The following is a 20,593-nucleotide window of genomic DNA, read 5'->3' on the forward strand; positions in this document are numbered from 1 at the left end:
GGAAGAATACGCTAGGTGTATCTAGTTATAAGGCTTTAGTAAAGAATATATATCTAAAACGACTTCAGAATGAATGCCTTAAGGTCTTTTTTGGCACACTAGGCGTGCTTAGCTAAACATAGCTAACTTGTCTTGTTGAATTGGCTTTCGTGTGAGAGCATTCATATTGTTTCTTTTCTTCACAGTTGTGTATTTAGTGAACAAAATTAAAACGCTATTTCTAGCTATCTATATATGCTTGGATACTTTGTTTTTACATTTAGTTTAACTCAAAGCATTACTAATCACACAGTCGTCCACACCACAACAAGTCTGTTGTTTTCATAATACAAGAAGGAGCCATATTTGTTGTTTTCGCGCTGCATTTTGAATTTTTATGTCTCAACGAATGCAGTCACCCCAGGGCTTTTTTTTCAACAAATACTATTCCGCGCGTAACTATTCGCCGCGCACACTCCAACATCGTGGTCAGCCCTCTTGTCGCTTTTTATCGCACTGTTTTAACACACGCTTATTTATAAGAATATACTCTATAAGAATATTCGAGATTGAATTGCAAAAAAAGTGAAGAATATTCCTATTTTTTTTTTGGTCAGAACAAAACATTTTTTAGTTTTTTTGTTATTACAATCAAATTTGATGACTGGATCAAATAGAAGACATATTTTGTCTTATCATCAAGCCCCATATGTATTTGAGATGGGTTAAATAGAGCAGGTTAGAATTAATATAAAGAAAATATATTTACAATTCCTTAAGAGTTAGAAAAAAAATTTAGTTTTACAAAAAAGTGATACTAAAAATAGCGCGCATAATTTAAATCATGTTTTGTGGTTATCTTAATTTGCGTCGACAAGCAAATAGATTTTTTGTCTTCGTCTAAGATTATATTTCATAACAGTGGCCCACCATAAGATATTAAGTATCGAGTATGGTCACTAGTAAGGTATTTAGAATGTTAAAATTATTTACTAAATATCTTTTTGATAAGCACCTGTGTTTTATTTCTAGAAAATGATTTTTAAAAGCCTTGGGTGCAATACCATACCTGTTTTTTTACATAAAACACAGGGACCTGGCATATGTTCAGTTTATAGATACTCAAGGCCTCTATTTTCTCAATAAGAATATTCATGTTGAACGAAAAAAACACTATTCTTGTGTATAGGCGTGTATTGTAAGAAAGAGCAAAAAAAGGCCCTAGAGATAAGCTTGCTTGGTAACATATTGTCAAATATAAAACGTGTGTGGTGAAAACGGAAAAAAAGGAAATTTGCGTAAAATGAATAATAGTCATCATTATGTAATCAAATTTACTGCTGCAATAAAAATTTATATGGTGCGCCTTTAGTTTCCACTTAATCGAAATGTTCGAATCAATCGACGAAAATTGATGCAAAAATATAAGTGCTGTCTACTTTTTGTAAGGTCGGCAAAGACCTATAACGTTGGCCTTCAACTAAAATTGTCTTCTCTTTAGTCCGATCAGCTTCTTGATTTATATGGCCTAACATGGTCCTGGAGTGTCAATCTCTAAAATTTTTATGCAGCAACCAGTTGGATGTAGAACCGAGTTTGTGTGAACATAACCTGTTACCCATTAAACACAAAAAGGATTTCGTAATAACGATAACACGTGAGTGACAAACCAGCACACAACGAGCAGCGAAAAGAGATGCAAATTGTTTTTTTTTGGTGATAAAGCTAGAATTATCGTTTATTATATAAACAATATTAAATTGAGGCTGAGGCTCAATGTTGCTTAAGTCTCTTTGTTTTACAAACTCGACCGTTGCCTACTTCTTACTTGTTGACTATTTACTGATAAAAAACAAATTCCCGTGTTGGGTGACCAGTTAGCCTGGTGCACCAATCAAAAACCAAACTCTAAATCGAATTTGTCGTTACATGAAATTGCATGTAGAAGAAAAGACTCAGGAACTAATAGTATTTTATTATATTTACTCATGACTCGTGTTTTTCACGACTTCAGAACGACTGGTATTTATAAGTTGCTTCGTTTGTTAAAGGAGACTTGTGTTGCTTATAAGATGTTGTTTATAAAGAAAAAGCATATACGATTACAAATTAATTTTTTTATTTCTCGAAATAAATAACTTAAATTAAACCAATATATATAAATATATATATATATATACAAATGCAACATGCATACGTCGTCAAAATAAACAAAAAAACCTCTTATTATATATATAACTAAGAAATATATAAAAAATATTAGTTAGTAGTAAATATACGTTTTTACTGATTTCTTAAAGTTGATTGGTACACTCTGCATATTGGCTGCCAGAATTCCACACGCATCCTTGCTTTGAACTTCCACAACTGCGGTGTTTCATCGAGCATTCATCGATCGGTTTATCCCATGTAACATTCCATTTGCACGAGCTTTTGCGATCACAGTATCCATCAACGCAAGTAGCTACAGCACAGTTACAATCGTACAACCCATTGATACCAAGCTTCATTTGTTTTGTTACATCATGCCATTTACTATTCATATCACAAATACTGGTTTGCATTTGACCATCAACCAATCTTCCAGCAAGTAAATATTTTTCTCCTTTGTTAAAGAATTTTCCGCAGTTGTTTATCGTGTCTTGAGCATGCGTGTAAAAAACTGGATTTTTGAGAAGATGTTGAATTTTGTCTTTCCCCTTGAAAATTTTGACAACAGAGATACTGTAGTATGCCATTCTTGGAGGTGGTATTCCCATCTGGACAAACAGTTCGTAATTCTTGACGAAAGTATAGCGACGTCTGGACGTAACAATTGCTTTCAGCACTAAAAGTAAAGATTCCATTTAAACATAAAATTTATCTTGTCCTTGCTTAATGAATTCAAAATCATTGGATAATACAATATTTAAAAATATATATCATAATAGGGAGAAATACTTACCAAATTCTGATTTACAAAACGCATTTTGTGGATGTGTCGGCATGCACATACAACTTTCAGCGACACCCAGGTATCCTGCAAACAAAAACACAATTGGTAAAACTCTCATCTTTAGTTTAAAAAATTCTATTACGTACTGCACTCTGCTCGTATTGCTTTCTCTATCTGGTGATTTGGTGTATTTTTCATCATTTATATACACAGCAAATTATGAAATAATCTTGATAAAAAATGACGTAGTATTCTGTAATATTCTATTCTCAAAAATGACACAGGATTACCATTAAACATAATTATCCATAGATGGACATCTCATTTAAAAGGCTGAAAGATTAAGGCTAATATTACGTTTATCTTACTTTAATAACATTGGATTATTATTACTAATGCATTCCACTCTTGCACGAATACTACGTGTACTTGCAACATATATTTTAAGCTTGTGATGATCTTGTTGTCAACGTGATAAATCTTGTCATTATATTTTGTTTGTTTTCTTCCCTTATTTGTTAAATATTTACATGCGTGTTTCCAAATTTACAGTCTTTAAAAAACCCTTTGTTTACACTTTAGCTGCAACAACGACACAAAGGCATGTGGGAAGGTGATTATATTTTTTGTTCTGCTGCGGAGTCGTGATAAAGTTAAGTGGTTATCCTTTTGACACTTTAGTAGCCACGACGCAAACACAGATTTTCTTATGTTTGCCACTTATAGCCTGTATAACACCTAAATGAACATATAAATATTATCGAAATCTGACTTTTATTGAATTGTGGAAACTTTACTTTAAGGAAATGCCACTGATTCCAACCCTCAACACTTTTTTTTATTACTCCCTAACAAAACCCCTGTGTTGACGTCAAAAGTATCTGTTAAGCTTAATGTATCAATTTCTTTTATAAAGTTAAGAACTTATACATGGCAGCAACTCTGACACTATCCTACAATACTTCAAACTCTCATCCTTCCCCCTATATTTTCTTTTGCTAAAATATTAGTCAAATAGAGGGTAAAGGTAGCCCAAACTTGCCTCTCTTTCTTCGAAACTCAAATGTTGATTAGTTGTTGTTCAATTTCCTTAAGAAGATCAAATTTGCAAAACATTTTTTACTCAGTAAGCTGATCTAAATAAATTTGTATGCCACGTAGGTAACTTTTAGAACAAGATATGTCTGCGCACTATTGTTTTTTTTAACCCTGTTTCTGGCCTATTTTTATTCATCTATTTATTAGGCTGGCGGTTGTTTTCCAGTTGTTTCATTTTTTGAAGGATTTAAGCCTTGTGTTGCTTATAAAGAAAAAAGCGTCTATTAACTCTCACGTCAAAAACCAGCATTATGATAGTGTTTGATATAAATATCATTTTTCTCATTTTTGGTGTATTTTTTCCTTCGTTCTGCTTGTGGCAACTACGACTTATTCAAGCAGATATTTCTATTTTGAAGGAACCTTAGGTAAAACGCTCTTCGGTTTCGTCGTATCCGTATATTACAACGACCTCAACTGTAGTGGAATAGTAATAAAAAAAGTTTCTTTTAATTGCCCTTTCTTTAAATGCTGATATATCTTTAAAATATGTGTTGTGTTTCTTCACTCTCATGGTTTTGATGATTTTGAATTAGTCATGTTTAACGTCGGCGCAATAAGGTAAAATCTTCAGCTCTGTTCAGTCATAGTACATCTCGTGCAAAGAACTGCAGAAAATGCAAAAAACAATTCTATTTCCGAGTTTAAGGTTAAAATTGGCAAATATTGAGAATTTTTGGCGTGAAGGAGTAAAGATCATTAATTGAAAATAATTTTTATATTTGTTGCCAGTTTGTTTGCATACATTATTTGGCTTATTTCCAATTAAGCAGTAGACAATTTGGCACTACCAAAACTTTAGAGACATTAAAGAAAAGAATTGTAATTTCTACAGCGCGACAGTGTTACAAACGATGCAGTATTCTCACTGGGATCCAATTCATGCCAAAAGTTAAGAAAATAAGTTTAAAACCCTTAAAGCAAACTTTATGTAAAAGAACCAGAAAAGAATTATATGATTTTGCCATGATAGCAAAGCAAGAATGACAAGCGACAACTAGGCTGAAATAAAGTTCAAAACAGCTCAAGTTGCTACTGACTCCAAGTCAAAAGTAATTAAAATTAAAAGCACTACCCGTCATTCAACATAATTCATTATCGTTCAACAAATAAAAAATGTTTACTTTTTATGTCTGGATTATTTCCATAAGAAACAGGCAAATAGCAATGAGGCGGCTAAAAGTATCTAATCGTAAAATTACTACTCTTGGCCGGATATTTTTTTCGCAACAATTATCTTTTGCGAATTAAAGGAAAAATGTTTTTGTGTTCGCAAACATTCGCGAACAGATGCCCTTTAAAAGTTTCGCAACAAAAATTTTAGCGAATTTGACCAAATTTCGCGATTTTTTTTTGCCGGTTTTGTAAGACAGAACAGTTTTTTGGGCTATTGACGTCGCTAAAGAAATTTGTACAAAATTATCTATATTACAAAACTCACAACATTTAATTGCCACAAGAAAATTTAAAAAAGTGAACTCTATGTAAGATTACTAATTGCGATAATAAAGTTAGGCATACCAATCAGTACAATATATTTACGTCACTTATGTCAAATAGCTTCCTTTCTAAGGAATCATAATTGATTGATTGACAGCATCTGTATGAATGGCAGTGATTAAAACATTAACAAACCAAGATTGTTTTCGAAACGTGACCACAAAAATTTTGGTACCACTGCTAGGCAACTAACTGAAAAATAATATTTGTTTTGAAATTATTACTCTAAGTACGGACTGTTGTATAACAAAAACACAAACAACTTGAACTAATGTTTCTGTAACAAAAAACTAACTAACTAACTAACTAACTTACTAACTAACTAACTAACTAACTAAGTTAACAAACAAAATTACTTATTTCAAAAAATACACACTACAGTTAAGTGTAGGTCGGAGGTCACATTCTTTTTCTTCTGAGAACCATGTTTCAGTAATTTGTGTGTCCCATAAAGGACTTTTCATTTAAATTTTAGAATAATACACGCGGCTATATTTCCAAAATTTTAAATATTCTTAGCAAGAAAGATACTATATAGATGCTTTTATCTTGCAATTATCAGGCTTGCAATGCTTATGAAATGAACAATCTACAATATTAGACACTACAGCAATAAACTAAACTTACAAAGTATTACTCAATGGCAATTAATATTATTTATCTTTTCTATTTTGTAGATGGATTAGTTAATACACAAAATAATGAATAAACAAGACATTCATTTAGGGACAGTCAGGGGAAGGATATAGGTTGTTTTTTTTAATGATGAAAATAGCTACAAAGACACTAAATCTTCTGTTAAGGGCACTCAAACCAAATTGCATTTAGGGGCGTTGTAAGCTCCGATAAAAAAGCGACGCTTTTAACGACCCAGTGATACTTGAGCTCGAAAGAAACGGTAGATCTAAATGAGCACGGGGTGGTTATAAAACAGGAGTAGGAAGGGCGGAATGGGGAATTTTAATTTGTATGTTCAGTGTATATTCACAAAAAGGATAAACAGACCAGTAAATTTTTTTGAAGGTTATTTGGAAATATTTATTATAATCGTATTTAGGATCAACGATAAGCTCTAATGTCTAGACAACAAGTTAATAATTATGTGTTGACTCTGAAGAGATTATAACTTAGTCTTCTGAACATGATTGCTGTTTACATATGATCTAAGGTATTTTATCGTTGATATGTGAGCCTAAACAATAGATAGTCTTGATATCCCAACTCATGGCTATGCTCAGACCGTCTTATTTTGTCTCCATGTGACATAGCAATATTACCATTTCGGACCCATTTTTGCTACCGTAAATCACTTTCGATCTCAGAGTTCTTTGAAATAAACCTGATGTTTTATCTCCAAGAGAATGATCATAAATAACACAACTAATATTTCATAGTTAACTTATATATACTATAGATATAAACAGACTACCCATATATGGTAAAACCATTATCAACATCAGTATTTGCTGCAATTCGTGCTTTCTTGACAATGATCAATAGAACACTTCATAATTTTAATTTCTTAACCTAACTTGTACTTCGCGCTGTATTAGAATTAGAGTAAATTAGCGCGAACGACACTAAACCACACTATATTCATTATATATATATAGGAAATTGGTAGCAAGAGTAATGACGAATATTTTGAAAGTACAGAACTTGACACCTTAAGCAAATTCAGTAGATGTCATTCTCGACTCCAGAGCTTTTTGAGATAAACTACTTTCGAGTCTTTCATCTCAAAGAGCTCTGGGGACGAGAATATTGTAACAGCAATAAAAAACCCTTTTCTGAACTATAACAAACGGTTTATAAAATATTTGTAACGATAGGGTTTTTGTGATCAGGTTTTCGTATAGTGAAATGTTTCTTTGAAATCGAAAAAATTAACTTTTTTGGTTGCGTTTGGAGAGAAAACTATTTTTACTTAAAAAAAGGATAAATCGGAGGTATTTAATCCAACCTTTGGTATAAGAAACGGCGAAAAAAAGAGAGAAAGAGTATTTATGCTGACGCTAATCGCCAATGTGTGTGAAAACTTTTTAACGCTGGAGATGCACGGATATTTGCGGGAAAATCAATTTAAAATATGTTAAGAAAATTAGATACCGTGGTATATATATACGGGAGATTAATCGTTTCACAAATTTTCTCGAATGGGTAAAATATATATATTTTACTAAATTGGACAAGTTAAAAAATATTGCCTACTAAAATTTTTCTTATCCTTTTCATGAAAAATAAATTATTGAGTCAAATTTTGCATATGTTTTTTTGGTTAATAAGGTTTTAATGAATATTTTACGGGTATTGATTTTCACACGCAATTATTGCTATACAGGCGAAAATTAAGATAGGATTGTTTTTACGTATCCTTCTATAAATTGCGAGTTTTTTCACAATATGTCTCATGTTATCTTTCCTGTCTTTAGTTCCAGTGGCACATAATACATAAATCACACTCGGGAAATTATCGCCGTGACACAAATATCAAAATTGCACAATGGATTATAACATAGTTGGACCTTATCGTTATCAACCATATTTTGAACTTATCCATTTCGATTCTAAGAATGACTTTTAACTTCATCCTTCCGTAGGTGTGAGCAAGAAGCAATAAAGTGAGGCTACGTCACTCATTTGGAAGTTTATCAAAGCACTGTTAAAGCAAAACGGATAATAAAAGCTATTTTTTATATTTCTGTCATCCTTGATAAAATGTTTTAAAAAATTTATCAGTTAGATTTTATTCTTTCGCATGACTTTCTTCGTTGACATGAAGGATCATCAACTCATATTATATGCAGCATGTTTCATTCGAACAAACCTTAAGCCGCTTTTACACGATCAAATTTTATATGACATACTATAAAATCATATAAATTTGATCGTGAACATACGTTATATGATGAAAATTTCTATGTCCTATTTTTTATATGATATATGATCATATAAACATATTGTCTTCTATTGAAATTGAGATTATAACCAATGAAAAGCCCTTGCAGGCTAAAAGATTTCGGATTCTTTTTCGTGTGCAATTTTGTTTCCTATATATACCGTCCGAGGTCGCCAGTAGCCTGTTTTGTATAGACCTTCTACAATCATGTTCTGTCATTTCAAATAAACAGGTATTATCTTGCAAATGTTTCATGTAGTGCATGAGATACAGGCTAGAACAAACTAGTGTGTTACTTTTAGCGGGCAAAGCAAGAGTCATATAGCCCAAAGCGGTAAAAAAATGCAAGTAAATCAGACTTCAGAATCAGATGCTTGTGGAAACATTTCTTCTGGTCGCAGTGACCAGGCGAAAGAGTAGGATCCAATCCTATTAACACGCCATTTGCCAGTTGCCAACCAAACAAATTGCTTGGATTTTTTAAGGTTTTAATTTTTGATTTATTTCGACCTGGTTTTGAAATTATTTCAATGTTATTAGTATATCTTTAAGCATTTCTGCTGTATAACTGAACGTACCTTTTGCAACTTATCGTAGATCTTTAAAAAATTTCAGTTATATTAGAATTAAGGTCTCCCTGAATGTACAAAAAGTAATCTGTGAAAATTAATACTTAACAATACTGTGCTATACTTAACATTCGTAAGAAAGAAAGGAAGACGTTTTAGCATATCAACTTTTAAGTATTATTGTTTATGGTGTAGCGATATTTCTCAAATGTTTTATTATACCTGTGACATGACTAAAATCTTTATCCAGTTTAAGATATCTAGGTTGTTTAATTTTCAGTTAACCCATTCCCTCCTACAGAAATCCCTCATATTTCCTCGGGTAAAAAACGGCATTATTGACATTAACACTCAAGGCCTAATAGAAACCTGACCCTGGATCAAATTGTCTTAAATTTTCTCCCTTCTTTTATCACAGATACTTAGTTAAGAAAATATGTGGAAAAATTTTTCAAAAAATATTTTAATCATCATACAGGATTGAAAAAAAATTGTTTTTGTTTTTTTGATTTTTAAAAAAAATAATTATGCCTTAGAAAGCATATTTAAATATAATACAGCTGCATATGACTGCATATGACTGCATATGACTAGTCTAGACTAGATGACAATAGTTAAAGCTGTTCCGCACATGTCAAAGATTTTTAGCTGTTCCATGGAAACGGTCAGATTGACTGTAACAAAGGGAAAGCGTGATGCGTGATAAGGATGAAACAATTTAACTCGAACACAAAACGTATTGATGTTTTTATAATCTGTTAAAACAATTTTAGACAGTTGACATTATCCTTTTAGACTTCTTTGACTCATTCTTTAGCTCAGAAGTCCGGTTTCTATGCTAGCGCTAACACATAAAACATGTTATGTAATAAGTAAAGAGTAAAAACCAAGTGTAAAAAAGTATGATATGACATATAAATATCTTTCCACAACAAGGTTAATCCTTCGAGTAGTCCAAAACAGTATGATACAGTTCAAAACACTTGTCCGGGTGAAGCCCCGGGCTGGACGGGCAAAAGCGACAAATAACAGCACCTTTTTTTTGTCCAAAAGAAAGTCTAAAATGCCCTTATTTATTGTCAGTTATTTGTCAGTTATCTTAAGTCGAAGCCAAAGCTGAAGTTCCGTGAGCCTGGAGGCAGTACGTCGAGTTTGAGAAGACTTGTGGTGCGAGTTTGTGAATTTTTTTTTGTCAAAAATCGAAAAGTCTCGATATTTATGTGGGTGATTGTAGATAGGGTTCTGATACACTCGGAAAAGCCGTTATCATTAGCGATTAAGTTAGGTACTAACTTAATCGCTAATGATAACGGCTTGCAAGAAGTTTAGGCATTTATTAGAATCAATGAAGCCATCACATTGAATTTTTGAGGTTAAATACATGGTAAGTAGTTTTTTTTTTCACGTGGGTCATTAGAGACGGTGTAGTCCATGCAACTTGCTTAGCTAAAGTAGATGGTTCAATTCTTCCCCATGCATTCCCATTTTTGTTATTTTAAATTAACTCTCCTAAAAACCACGTCAGTCAAGTAGAATTTAGGCTCATAAGAATTAATTAGAATCATATTTTTGTCTTAAGGGAGAGAGTGGAAAGGGTGTTAATTATTTATCTATTTATTACTGTTTCTATATCCTTATAAATTATAAAAAAAATTGTAAAAAATTGTAAATATAAGTTGCAATAGTTTATAATCAATTATGAATTTTGAAAACATAGATTTCTCTAGTTATTTAGACTCAGATAAAAACACAAAAAACAGTCTGTTCAAATACAATCATCAGTGGAGTAACTATATCCTATAGCGAGCGTCGTGTTTAAGTCAGTTACACGCATAAAAACAACCACTTAATTCATATCGTTAGTTGAAAAACGGTTCCTTGTGAGTTCAGAATGCTCACCCACTTCATTCAACGGTCATTAAAAGGGAATAATCATCCACGATTTCTAATTTTCTGTTCAACGCCAAGTTAGCAATATTTGGGAAACAATTCAAGTGATCCATCAGCAGCTGGCAATAAAAACATTTTATTACCGCTAATTAACGAATCCTTTTTAGATTCTTCACTCATTTGTATATATAGAAGTATGACGGTCAATGGAGTAAATGGAAAATCAATGTTCAATGCCAAAAACCTCTCCCTGTAGTCTGTAAGAAAACGTTTTCCCCACAGGATGTGATTTTCATAACAAGTGATTGCGTTACCACATGCCTCTTTGAAATAAGCAACAACTGGCAAAAAATCCAAATGAAACCTATTTACTTCATATGCACAAAGTAAATAATTAATTATTTTCCTCCGTTGTCTAATGACAAAATCATTGTAACTCTCGTTTTCCTGGCTCGTCTCTAACAGGGATACTTCACAAGGTTCAGGTGAAAAACCCTCTAAAAAATTTGTTGACCAAGACTTGTTCTTGCTTACATCGCTTGTAATAGGTATAATTTTTAGAGCTTTCTTTAATTTGTGTAATGCGTGAAAAAAATTAACAAAATTTAAAATCAGATCATTGTCAAAAAACACGTTGCCAACTGAGGTATCCTTTAAAAATTGACTCAACAGTACCAAAATTTGTTTCAAACCCTTTTGTTTTTCCGTGACTGGAGTATGCATGAAGCCATCTTTCCTTACACAGCAACAGAAAAACAACAGGATATTATACAGCTCATAAGTAACCAAACCATGGCGATAACTATCATTTAACTGCTCATTATTTAACATTAATATTTTAAAATCATTTTCGGAGTTATTCTTTTCCATTGCATAAGATGATATATCTAAGGAGTTGTGCCAATTAACCATGCATAAAATGTTTAGCAAATTTCTATTCAAAACTTCAAAAGGCTTGAAACATTCTATAATAAATTTGTTTAAGTTGTTGATGATTTCATTAATCTTAAAGGTTGTTGTCTCCATGACTTTATCTTCCACGTCACAAAATACATTCGATTCAGGTAAGAAATAATTTGGTAATAACTTTTTCTTGCAAAATTCCAAGAGCTTTTCAAAAACGCTTTTCATAAGATAGTATAAATTATATTCGCTTGCGTTTAACTCTTCTTCACTTGCTTCATCTAGTCGCCATAAAAAGGTTGTTTTCAAAGCAAAACTTTGAATTTCTTCTTCAGTGAAACAATTAATGCAAAGCGATTTGCAAAGCAAATAAACCTTGCGATGTAGATCATTTAAATGAAGCATAAGAACTTGCTCAGGTGCAGAAAACGAAATTCTCCATTCCACGCTGGGATGTTTACTTTTCGGGTGAGCTTTTGGGACCAAGTAAAGTTTGCATTCTAACAAAAAAGAGAGAGAAAATATTGCGTTGTAAACATTTCCAATATAATAATGCTACAAGACCTTTACATCTATAATGCTGACGAAGGATAGTTGAATCCACTTTGAGTTCAAAAACAGTTAAAGGTACTGTCCGATTAAAAATCAACTAAAATTTTGACAAAAAATTCTTATTTGGAACTAATTTTTATAAAATAATTAAAGGTACTGTCCGATTAAAAATCAACTAAAATTTTGACAAAAAATTCTTATTTGGAACTAATTTTTATAAAATAATTAAATAATTATTTGTTTTCTTTTCTAACACCAACTGAACAATATCTCATTCTTGTTTACAAAAAAGCATGCGGTCTCTCGCTTCGAGTGTTTATATGGATGGCGGATGATAGGCACTAAAGCGAGGCTGAAATAATATGTCGCGTGTGACGTATTTACCTGGAGCGCGCCGAACTGACCAAAATAGATAAAACGTGGGCCAGGGCTGATATTTTATTATATGTTTAAAAATTTTGGTAATTTTACCCCCTGAATTGGGAAAGACCGCTTTTTATGAATTATTCATATGGAATTAAAAAATCGAAGGCGAGGGATGTGTCTATACCTTAAGGTAAACACACACTGTGCTAATTCTGTACGAACCTATAAGAAGCTTTCGCTAATAAAACTTGAAGTTCAATATGACTTTAGCCTTAGGGTTGCATAGTTGTTTCAGCTACTCTAAAGACAACCAATCAATAATTAAAAATTAGTTTCCTCTTCACTAGATGTCCCGCCACAGAGAGATTAGACTCAGATCGCACATTCAGTAAGGTTGAGAGGCAGAATAATGTCGTGGTGCGCTGTTGTGAATTGCACTAACAACAGTCGAAAAAAACAGGATAAAATTTTTTTTTCGCTGCTCAAGGATCCAAAAAAAAATCTTCCGTATAAGGAAAAACCAAAAGTCAGAGAAATATCTGAACGGAGGAAAGAAAAGGATGTTAAGGAGGTGAGTGGGGGCGGGTAACTAGGTGGTCGTTGGAAACTCTCTGTCATGGAGTGCCACCAAAGATGTTCACAGCGTACTCTTCAATAAAACCACCGCTCGGAATTCTTCGTGTTCCGTAATACATTTTTTATCTGAAAAATATTACAATATTACTCAATCACACTCGCATCTAAGAATTACTCATGAAGGAGTAGAAACTTTTATACCATGTAATTGAAAATATTTAATAGAGTCCAGTCTTTTTCAGGAGAGGCGTGCGATCGCACGCGCACGCCTTGGCACACGCCTAAATCGTTTCAGGCGTGTGATTAATCGCACGCCTGAAAAATAAATATTGAGTTTTCAAGATCAACCTATAAAATCCATTTTGTAGCGTGCGATGGCAGCCCTCGAAATAATTTTTGGACAGTCGTCAGACAAAACGTCCGATAGATTTCCGTATTGGTCGGACACTTTTAGATCTCAGAAATTATTGAATAGTCCTGGTCCTTTTAATCCACGAGCAAGCCTATTCATAGCCAACCTGACCATCCTAGCTAATTCACCGACTCCTTAGTTAAAAAACGACTTAGTTAAAAAAACTACGTAGACATAAATCTCTTTTGCCTGGCCCCTTCGTCGTTGGTAACCAGGTCTTACACAAGAAATCCAGCCATGCGGTTCTTAACTAATGCGGAGGTGAACGCCGACGGAGCACGGATGAAGCAAGTCTGCAAAACTGCACTTACAGGCGGAATAGACATTTTATCATGGATTTAATTGTAGATAATTTCTTCATTTGACAAAATAATTGGAAACCATAGCAGGTCCGAATTTAATGGATTTTTTCTTTATGCCTGTAAAACCGAAACCCACGGGCGGTATAAATTTTTTTCTGTAAAAATTTTGTTAAAGTGTAGCTGAACTTTTTGAATGAATTTTGAAGTTTTATTTAAGCCACGTGGATAAAGATTTTTTTTAATTTGAAAACAAAGCATATTTTTGCCTATTTGCTTGTGAAAAATAAACAATAAATATAAAAATGACAGTATAGTCATGCATACTATTTCGGACATGTAGAAAAGGAAGTTAAGATTGAGAGAGTCGCTATACCAGTAGACGCTCGATCATCGTGTTTGGGGTTCACGATTGAAAACGTCCCCCACTTTTCTACCGCAAAATGAATGCGCAACAAAAACAACCTCGGAGCTCGTATCGCAGGCGTAACATTCTTTGCACGTGCGTTTTACATCGCACGCATTACTTGATTTACACGTGCGAATCATCGCACACCTACTCAAATATTCCTGAAAAAGTCTGAGAGCCTGTCTCGTGACAGCAAAAACATTCTACACTTCAGAGGGCATCCTCTCACATTTAGGAGTAGGAGCAACAAGGTTTCCAATGTTATGTTCGTCTACGTCTTGAAAAGTCGGAACTAGCTCATCATTCGCTGTTCTTTCCGGCTCGAATTGAAATCCTAGAACCTGCGAATTATTTTTCATTCATTGCTATCTTCATGAAGAACTTTTTTAAACAAAGGAAAAAAATTATAAATAAACATTTAGTCGTTCGATGCGCAAGTCGGGGGGGTTCGCCTAATAAGAAGCCAGGTAACTACGTCACAAGCAAAAATGTGCTGAATAATGAATTGACCCAGTCCTTTTGCCGCGTTCGAAAGTTCGTGAAGATGGTAGGCTAGTGCAGCAAGATCAAAACAAACAAACGATGGTGCTAAGTATTGGATAAATCTTTGTTGTTTAAGAGTGCAATCTTCGTTATTTTTGATACTTAATAAAACAAAAGAAAAGATATTGTTTTTTAATCGGACAGTACCTTTAAATAATTATTTGTTTTCTTTTCTAACACCAACTGAACAATATCTCATTCTTGTTTACAAAAAAGCATGCGGTCTCTCGCTTCGAGTGTTTATATGGATGGCGGATGATAGGCACTAAAGCGAGGCTGAAATAATATGTCGCGTGTGACGTATTTACCTGGAGCGCGCCGAACTGACCAAAATAGATAAAACGTGGGCCAGGGCTGATATTTTATTATATGTTTAAAAATTTTGGTAATTTTACCCCCTGAATTGGGAAAGACCACTTTTTATGAATTATTCATATGGAATTAACACACTGTGCTAATTCTGTACGAACCTAAGTAAGAAGCTTTCGCTAATAAAACTTGAAGTTCAATATGACTTTAGCCTTAGGGTTGCATAGTTGTTTCAGCTACTCTAAAGACAACCAATCAATAATTAAAAATTAGTTTCCTCTTCACTAGATGTCCTGCCACAGAGAGATTAGACTCAGATCGCACATTCAGTAAGGTTGAGAGGCAGAATAATGTCGTGGTGCGCTGTTGTGAATTTCACTAACAACAGTCGAAAAAAACAGGATAAAATTTTTTTTTCGCTTCTCAAGGATCCAAAAAAAAATCTTCCGTATAAGGAAAAACCAAAAGTCAGAGAAATATCTGAACGGAGGAAAGAAAAGGATGTTAAGGAGGTGAGTGGGGGCTGGTAACTAGGTGGTCGTTCGAAACTCTCTGTCATGGAGTGCCACCAAAGTGTTCACAGCGTACTCTTCAATAAAACCACCGCTCGGAATTCTTCGTGTTCCGTAATACATTTTTTATCTGAAAAATATTACAATATTACTCAATCACACTCGCATCTAAGAATTACTCATGAAGGAGTAGAAACTTTTATACCATGTAATTGAAAATATTTAATAGAGTCCAGTCTTTTTCAGGAGAGGCGTGCGATCGCACGCGCACGCCTTGGCACACGCCTAAATCGTTTCAGGCGTGTAATTAATCGCACGCCTGAAAAATAAATATTGAGTTTTCAAAATCAACCTATAAAATCCATTTTGTAGCGTGCGATGGCAGCCCTCGAAATAATTTTTGGACAGTCGTCAGACAAAACGTCCGATAGATTTCCGTATTGGTCGGACACTTATAGATCTCAGAAATTATTGAATAGTCCTGATCCTTTTAATCCACGAGCAAGCCTATTCATAGCCAACCTGACCATCCTAGCTAATTCACCGACTCCTGACTTAGTTAAAAAAACTACGTAGACATAAATCTCTTTTGCCTGGCCCCTTCGTGGTTGGTAACCAGGTCTTACACAAGAAATCCAGCCATGCGGTTCTTAACTAATGCGGAGGTGAACGCCGACGGAGCACGGATGAAGCAAGTCTGCAAAACTGCACTTACCAGGCGGAATAGACATTTTATCATGGATTTAATTGTAGATAATTTCTTCATTTGACAAAATAATTGGAAACCATAGCAGGTCCGAATTTAATGGATTTTTTCTTTATGCCTGTAAAACCGAAACCCACGGGCGGTATAAATTTTTTTCTGTAAAAATTTTGTTAAAGTGTAGCTGAACTTTTTGAATGAATTTTGAAGTTTTATTTAAGCCACGTGGATAAAGGTTGTTTTTAATTTGAAAACAAAGCATATTTTTGCCTATTTGCTTGTGAAAAATAAACAATAAATATAAAAATGACAGTATAGTCATGCATACTATTTCGGACATGTAGAAAAGGAAGTTAAGATTGAGAGAGTCGCTATACCAGTAGACGCTCGATCATCGTGTTTGGGGTTCACGATTGAAAACGTCCCCCACTTTTCTACCGCAAAATGAATGCGCAACAAAAATAACCTCGGAGCTCGTATCGCAGGCGTAACATTCTTTGCACGTGCGTTTTACATCGCACGCATTACTTGATTTACACGTGCGAATCATCGCACACCTACTCAAATATTCCTGAAAAAGACTGAGAGCCTGTCTCGTGACAGCAAAAACATTCTACATTTCAGAGGGCATCCTCTCACATTTAGGAGTAGGAGCAACAAGGTTTCCAATGTTATGTTCGTTTACGTCTTGAAAAGTCGGAACTAGCTCATCATTCGCTGTTCTTTCCGGCTCGAATTGAAATCCTAGAACCTGCGAATTATTTTTCATTCATTGCTGTCTTCATGAAGAACTTTTTTAAACAAAGGAAAAAAATTATAAATAAACATGTAGTCTTCGATGCGCAAGTCGGGGGGGGGGGGTTCGCCTAATAAGAAGCCAGGTAACTACGTCACAAGCAAAAATGTGCTGAATAATGAATTGACCCAGTCCTTTTGCCGCGTTCGAAAGTTCGTGAAGATGGTAGGCTAGTGCAGCAAGATCAAAACAAACAAACGATGGTGCTAAGTATTGGATAAATCTTTGTTGTTTAAGAGTGCAATCTTCGTTATTTTTGATACTTAATAAAACAAAAGAAAAGATATTGTTTTTTAATCGGACAGTACCTTTAAAATGAAGTAATTAAGGTGACAAACAAGCACTGATACCTACTTTTTATTTCTGCTAAAATGTCTTTACACCAAAGATGGTTTCTACCAGCAAACTCTTTCCAAATTTCATGTGGCCATTCGCCAATGACCATTGCAATAACCGTATCTTCCTTCTTTTGACCTTTTGGCAATGCTGCTTTCGTTTTTTCCTCCATTGCAATCTGTTTAAATGTACTATCAAATTCTGGCGCGGTTGATCCTAGCATTGGAGCTAGTTTTACTTGCATAACCTTTGGATACAACACACATCCATGTTTGTCTATAATTTGGTAAAAACCTGCACGATCTGTTTTTTTATAAGTAAACTTCTTTCTTTGCAAGGGATCAATAACGCTATATACTTTCAGTGGTCCGATTTCGTAAATGTAATCCACATCTGACTGAGACAGGTAAACGCGTTCTGCTCGGCTTCCAGTTTTTACAGCTTTAGTTATAATAGGAAACAAGGTATGACTTATAGGAAGATCGTCATCTAAATAAGTAAAGCAATCACGCTCCCTGTCCACTTCAAATTGAGCTTTAAATATCTGAGTTCGTAGCATTAAATTAGCTGTAAATTCTGTTCTGACCAAAGAGTCTTCTGTTTCTAGGCGCGTGCACATCTAAATAAATTAAGCCCAATTTATTACTTAGACACATTTTGCTTTCTAATTGGTATTCTAAATGCAAAGTCTGCTAAAGGTTGAAGGCAAAGTGGATAGGGATACTAATAATTGGTTACTAGGCGATAAGGCCCATGAAAAAATCCACTTCGGCAGGAGTACAATAAAGAATGTCCTTTTAATTTTGATGACGTAACAATGACCAGTCGGTGCAAAAAAAAATTTTCAGAATTTTATTTAGCCGTTGCCTCTATTGTGTAGGGCTGACCAAGAGAATGCATAGGTATTTTGATGACGTCATCAACACGTCCGTTTTAAAACGGGTCGTAGGACCCAGCTTTGGGAAACTTACTCAGGGTGGTCCCAGGTTTTCCCTAGTTACTCACGCGGGAGGTGGCATCAGTAATTTCCACTCGTTTCCAAGTTATTTGGAGGTTGTGATGTCATGGACTGAACGGAGTGAGATCCATTACAAAAAATTATAGTTTCAGTTTTATTGGGTACAGATTGCCAAATTGTAGCTTAGATCACTTTCAAACGTGACTTAGATATGTAATAATTTTTTTCCTGATTTTAAAATTAATAACAACATTAATAAAAATATAGGCCTCACCAAAAAGATTAATTGTGCGTATATTATTCTGTTTGTCAGATGCTACTATAGTTTCAAATTTAATATCAGAAGTATTTATATAGCTCTGACAAAATTTTTATAAACAGCGGGTTATTTATGCTTCGATATTATTTACAAAGGCCAAAAAGCCCATACTCACTAGGATTAAACAACAAATTTTAAGTGACTTATTATCAGGGTAGTATTTAAGAAAAATTTTGGCAGCTTTCATTTTAAAAGTAAACAAAACCCCAAAGCCATTTTTTGGGGGTTTGAGTGTTAGCTATATAAGAGTGTTAGTTAGCGATATAATACGATTTGAGTGTAACAATTTGATTGTTAGCTATACGATATAATATATTATATCGTATAGCTAACACTCAGAATTCGGTGGTTGTGTAAGGTAGAATATTTTGAATCTAATTTCCGAAAACACGTCAAAGATAAGTTGATTCAAATAAAGGTAAAAAATATCATTTTTCACAAATAAAATTTTTAAGGAAGCACAATATGAACAGCTTTTTTGTTGATTTTAGAAAGTTTTCAATATTAAATGTAGAGTAGCCAGATTTCCGTATGAGAAACAAAGTTACTCAAAACAAAGCTAGGGAAAAGCTAGAAAACATTTCATTCTCGCATCAACATCAACATAACAAGCAAACAGATAAATGAAAAACAAACAGGAACTTTCAACTTTTAATTGTATCAAACATACTATCATATAAACTCCTGCAAAAAAATTCCATTGCTCACCTTTCATCAAAACCAAAGCAAGCCAAATTAATTAAGCTATGCGCGTTCAAAAAACCTTATGTCGACGGTGACAAAGAGAAAGTATTTAAAAAAAGATTAACTAGTTGTCTAGGTAACATGTAGGGTATGTTTACACTTTACGCGTTTTTTTAGCAAAGCCACAACAGCAGTTCCATAGAATTGAAAAAAAATCACACAACAGTTTGATATGCTTGCGGCTCTTGTGGGAATTATTTAATCGCTAGTCGTTAGTCAATAAGTTCCGTGGAGAAATCCACTGATGCAGGATAAAAATGGAAAAAAGCGCCATTTGAATTTTGATGACATCAGCAACCCATTTAAAAAAAAAATTAGAACCTTGTTTTCACGTTGCCTCTATTGTGTGGAGCTTAAAGCGCTGACAGAGAAAATGTATATAATCACGTGCTTTTGATGAATGGGTAATGAGAATTTGCTGACGTCAGCAAAGTCGCCAATAAAAAAATATTTGTACTCATTGCCTTCATCCTATAGATCTTGAAACGATGATTACGAAATGTATAGGATTATGTACTTAATTAATTTAATATAGGATATAGACGTTATAAAGTCAGAAAATTTTATATTTAAGACATTTTAAGTATTTCATTTCATTTAAGACATTTTAAGTATTTCAGCTACATGAAGGGGAAATGAACACATCCACTTTTCCTGTTACCGACACACAGACCACACACTCTCCGTATTATTATAAGAGACTAGTCGATAAAGCCCGTGGAGAAATCCACTTAGGCAGAAGGACAATGAAAAAACACGGGTTGTTTCAGATGTTTTGCTGACGTCAGCAGTGCAGATACAAAAAAAAATAGCGACATTTTCTTCATTCGTTGTCTGTAATAAGTGGAGGTTGAAATACTAAGCAAAATAATGTTGAGGATCATATGTTTTCGACGAACGCCTAAGGAAATACAAAGAGTTTAAAAACACCTGCCAAAACACAACAATTTTGTAAATTTGTATACCTGTTGCCTTCATCGTATAGA

At 33.9% G+C, this 20,593-nt stretch overlaps 2 protein-coding genes across 3 annotated transcripts; both read right to left on the reverse strand.

Moving 5' to 3' along the window:
- Window positions 1-2,081: 2,081 nt before the first annotated feature.
- On the reverse strand, window positions 2,082-3,340 carry LOC130655694 (metalloproteinase inhibitor 3-like). 2 transcript variants are annotated; one of them, XM_057458477.1, is made up of 3 exons: window positions 3,283-3,340; window positions 2,924-2,998; window positions 2,082-2,806 (listed from the first exon to the last, which is right to left on the reverse strand). In XM_057458477.1, exons 2-3 carry the CDS (start codon window positions 2,970-2,972, stop codon window positions 2,274-2,276), a joined length of 582 nt encoding a protein of 193 aa, XP_057314460.1. In that variant the 5' UTR covers window positions 2,973-2,998; window positions 3,283-3,340; the 3' UTR covers window positions 2,082-2,273. The 2 variants fall into 2 exon arrangements, with proteins under 2 accessions (XP_057314460.1, XP_057314459.1); XM_057458476.1 differs by lacking the exon at window positions 3,283-3,340 and having other exon boundaries at window positions 2,924-3,147.
- Window positions 3,341-9,474: 6,134 nt separating this feature from the next.
- On the reverse strand, window positions 9,475-20,289 carry LOC130654725 (uncharacterized). Its single transcript, XM_057457342.1, has 3 exons — window positions 19,572-20,289; window positions 17,605-18,205; window positions 9,475-12,273 (listed from the first exon to the last, which is right to left on the reverse strand). Exons 2-3 carry the CDS (start codon window positions 18,203-18,205, stop codon window positions 10,949-10,951), a joined length of 1,926 nt encoding a protein of 641 aa, XP_057313325.1. The 5' UTR covers window positions 19,572-20,289; the 3' UTR covers window positions 9,475-10,948.
- Between the last annotated feature and the right edge of the window lie 304 nt (window positions 20,290-20,593).

Source organism: Hydractinia symbiolongicarpus, chromosome 8, assembly GCF_029227915.1.
Source record: "Hydractinia symbiolongicarpus strain clone_291-10 chromosome 8, HSymV2.1, whole genome shotgun sequence".
NCBI classification, from domain to species: domain Eukaryota; kingdom Metazoa; phylum Cnidaria; class Hydrozoa; order Anthoathecata; family Hydractiniidae; genus Hydractinia; species Hydractinia symbiolongicarpus.

What these genes read in the sequence shown, in the direction of transcription:
- LOC130655694 (XM_057458476.1), bottom strand. Translation starts at nt 3,032, where the DNA reads ATGAGAGTTTTACCAATTGTGTTTTTGTTTGCAGGATACCTGGGTGTC. An exon ending in GTTTTGTAAATCAGAATTTG is followed by an intron (nt 2,807 to 2,923) that starts GTAAGTATTTCT and finishes CTTTACTTTTAG; the next exon opens with TGCTGAAAGCAATTGTTACG.
- LOC130654725 (XM_057457342.1), bottom strand. Translation starts at nt 18,205, where the DNA reads ATGTGCACGCGCCTAGAAACAGAAGACTCTTTGGTCAGAACAGAATTT. An exon ending in CATTTTAGCAGAAATAAAAA is followed by an intron (nt 12,274 to 17,604) that starts GTAGGTATCAGT and finishes CTTTTTTGTTAG; the next exon opens with AATGCAAACTTTACTTGGTC.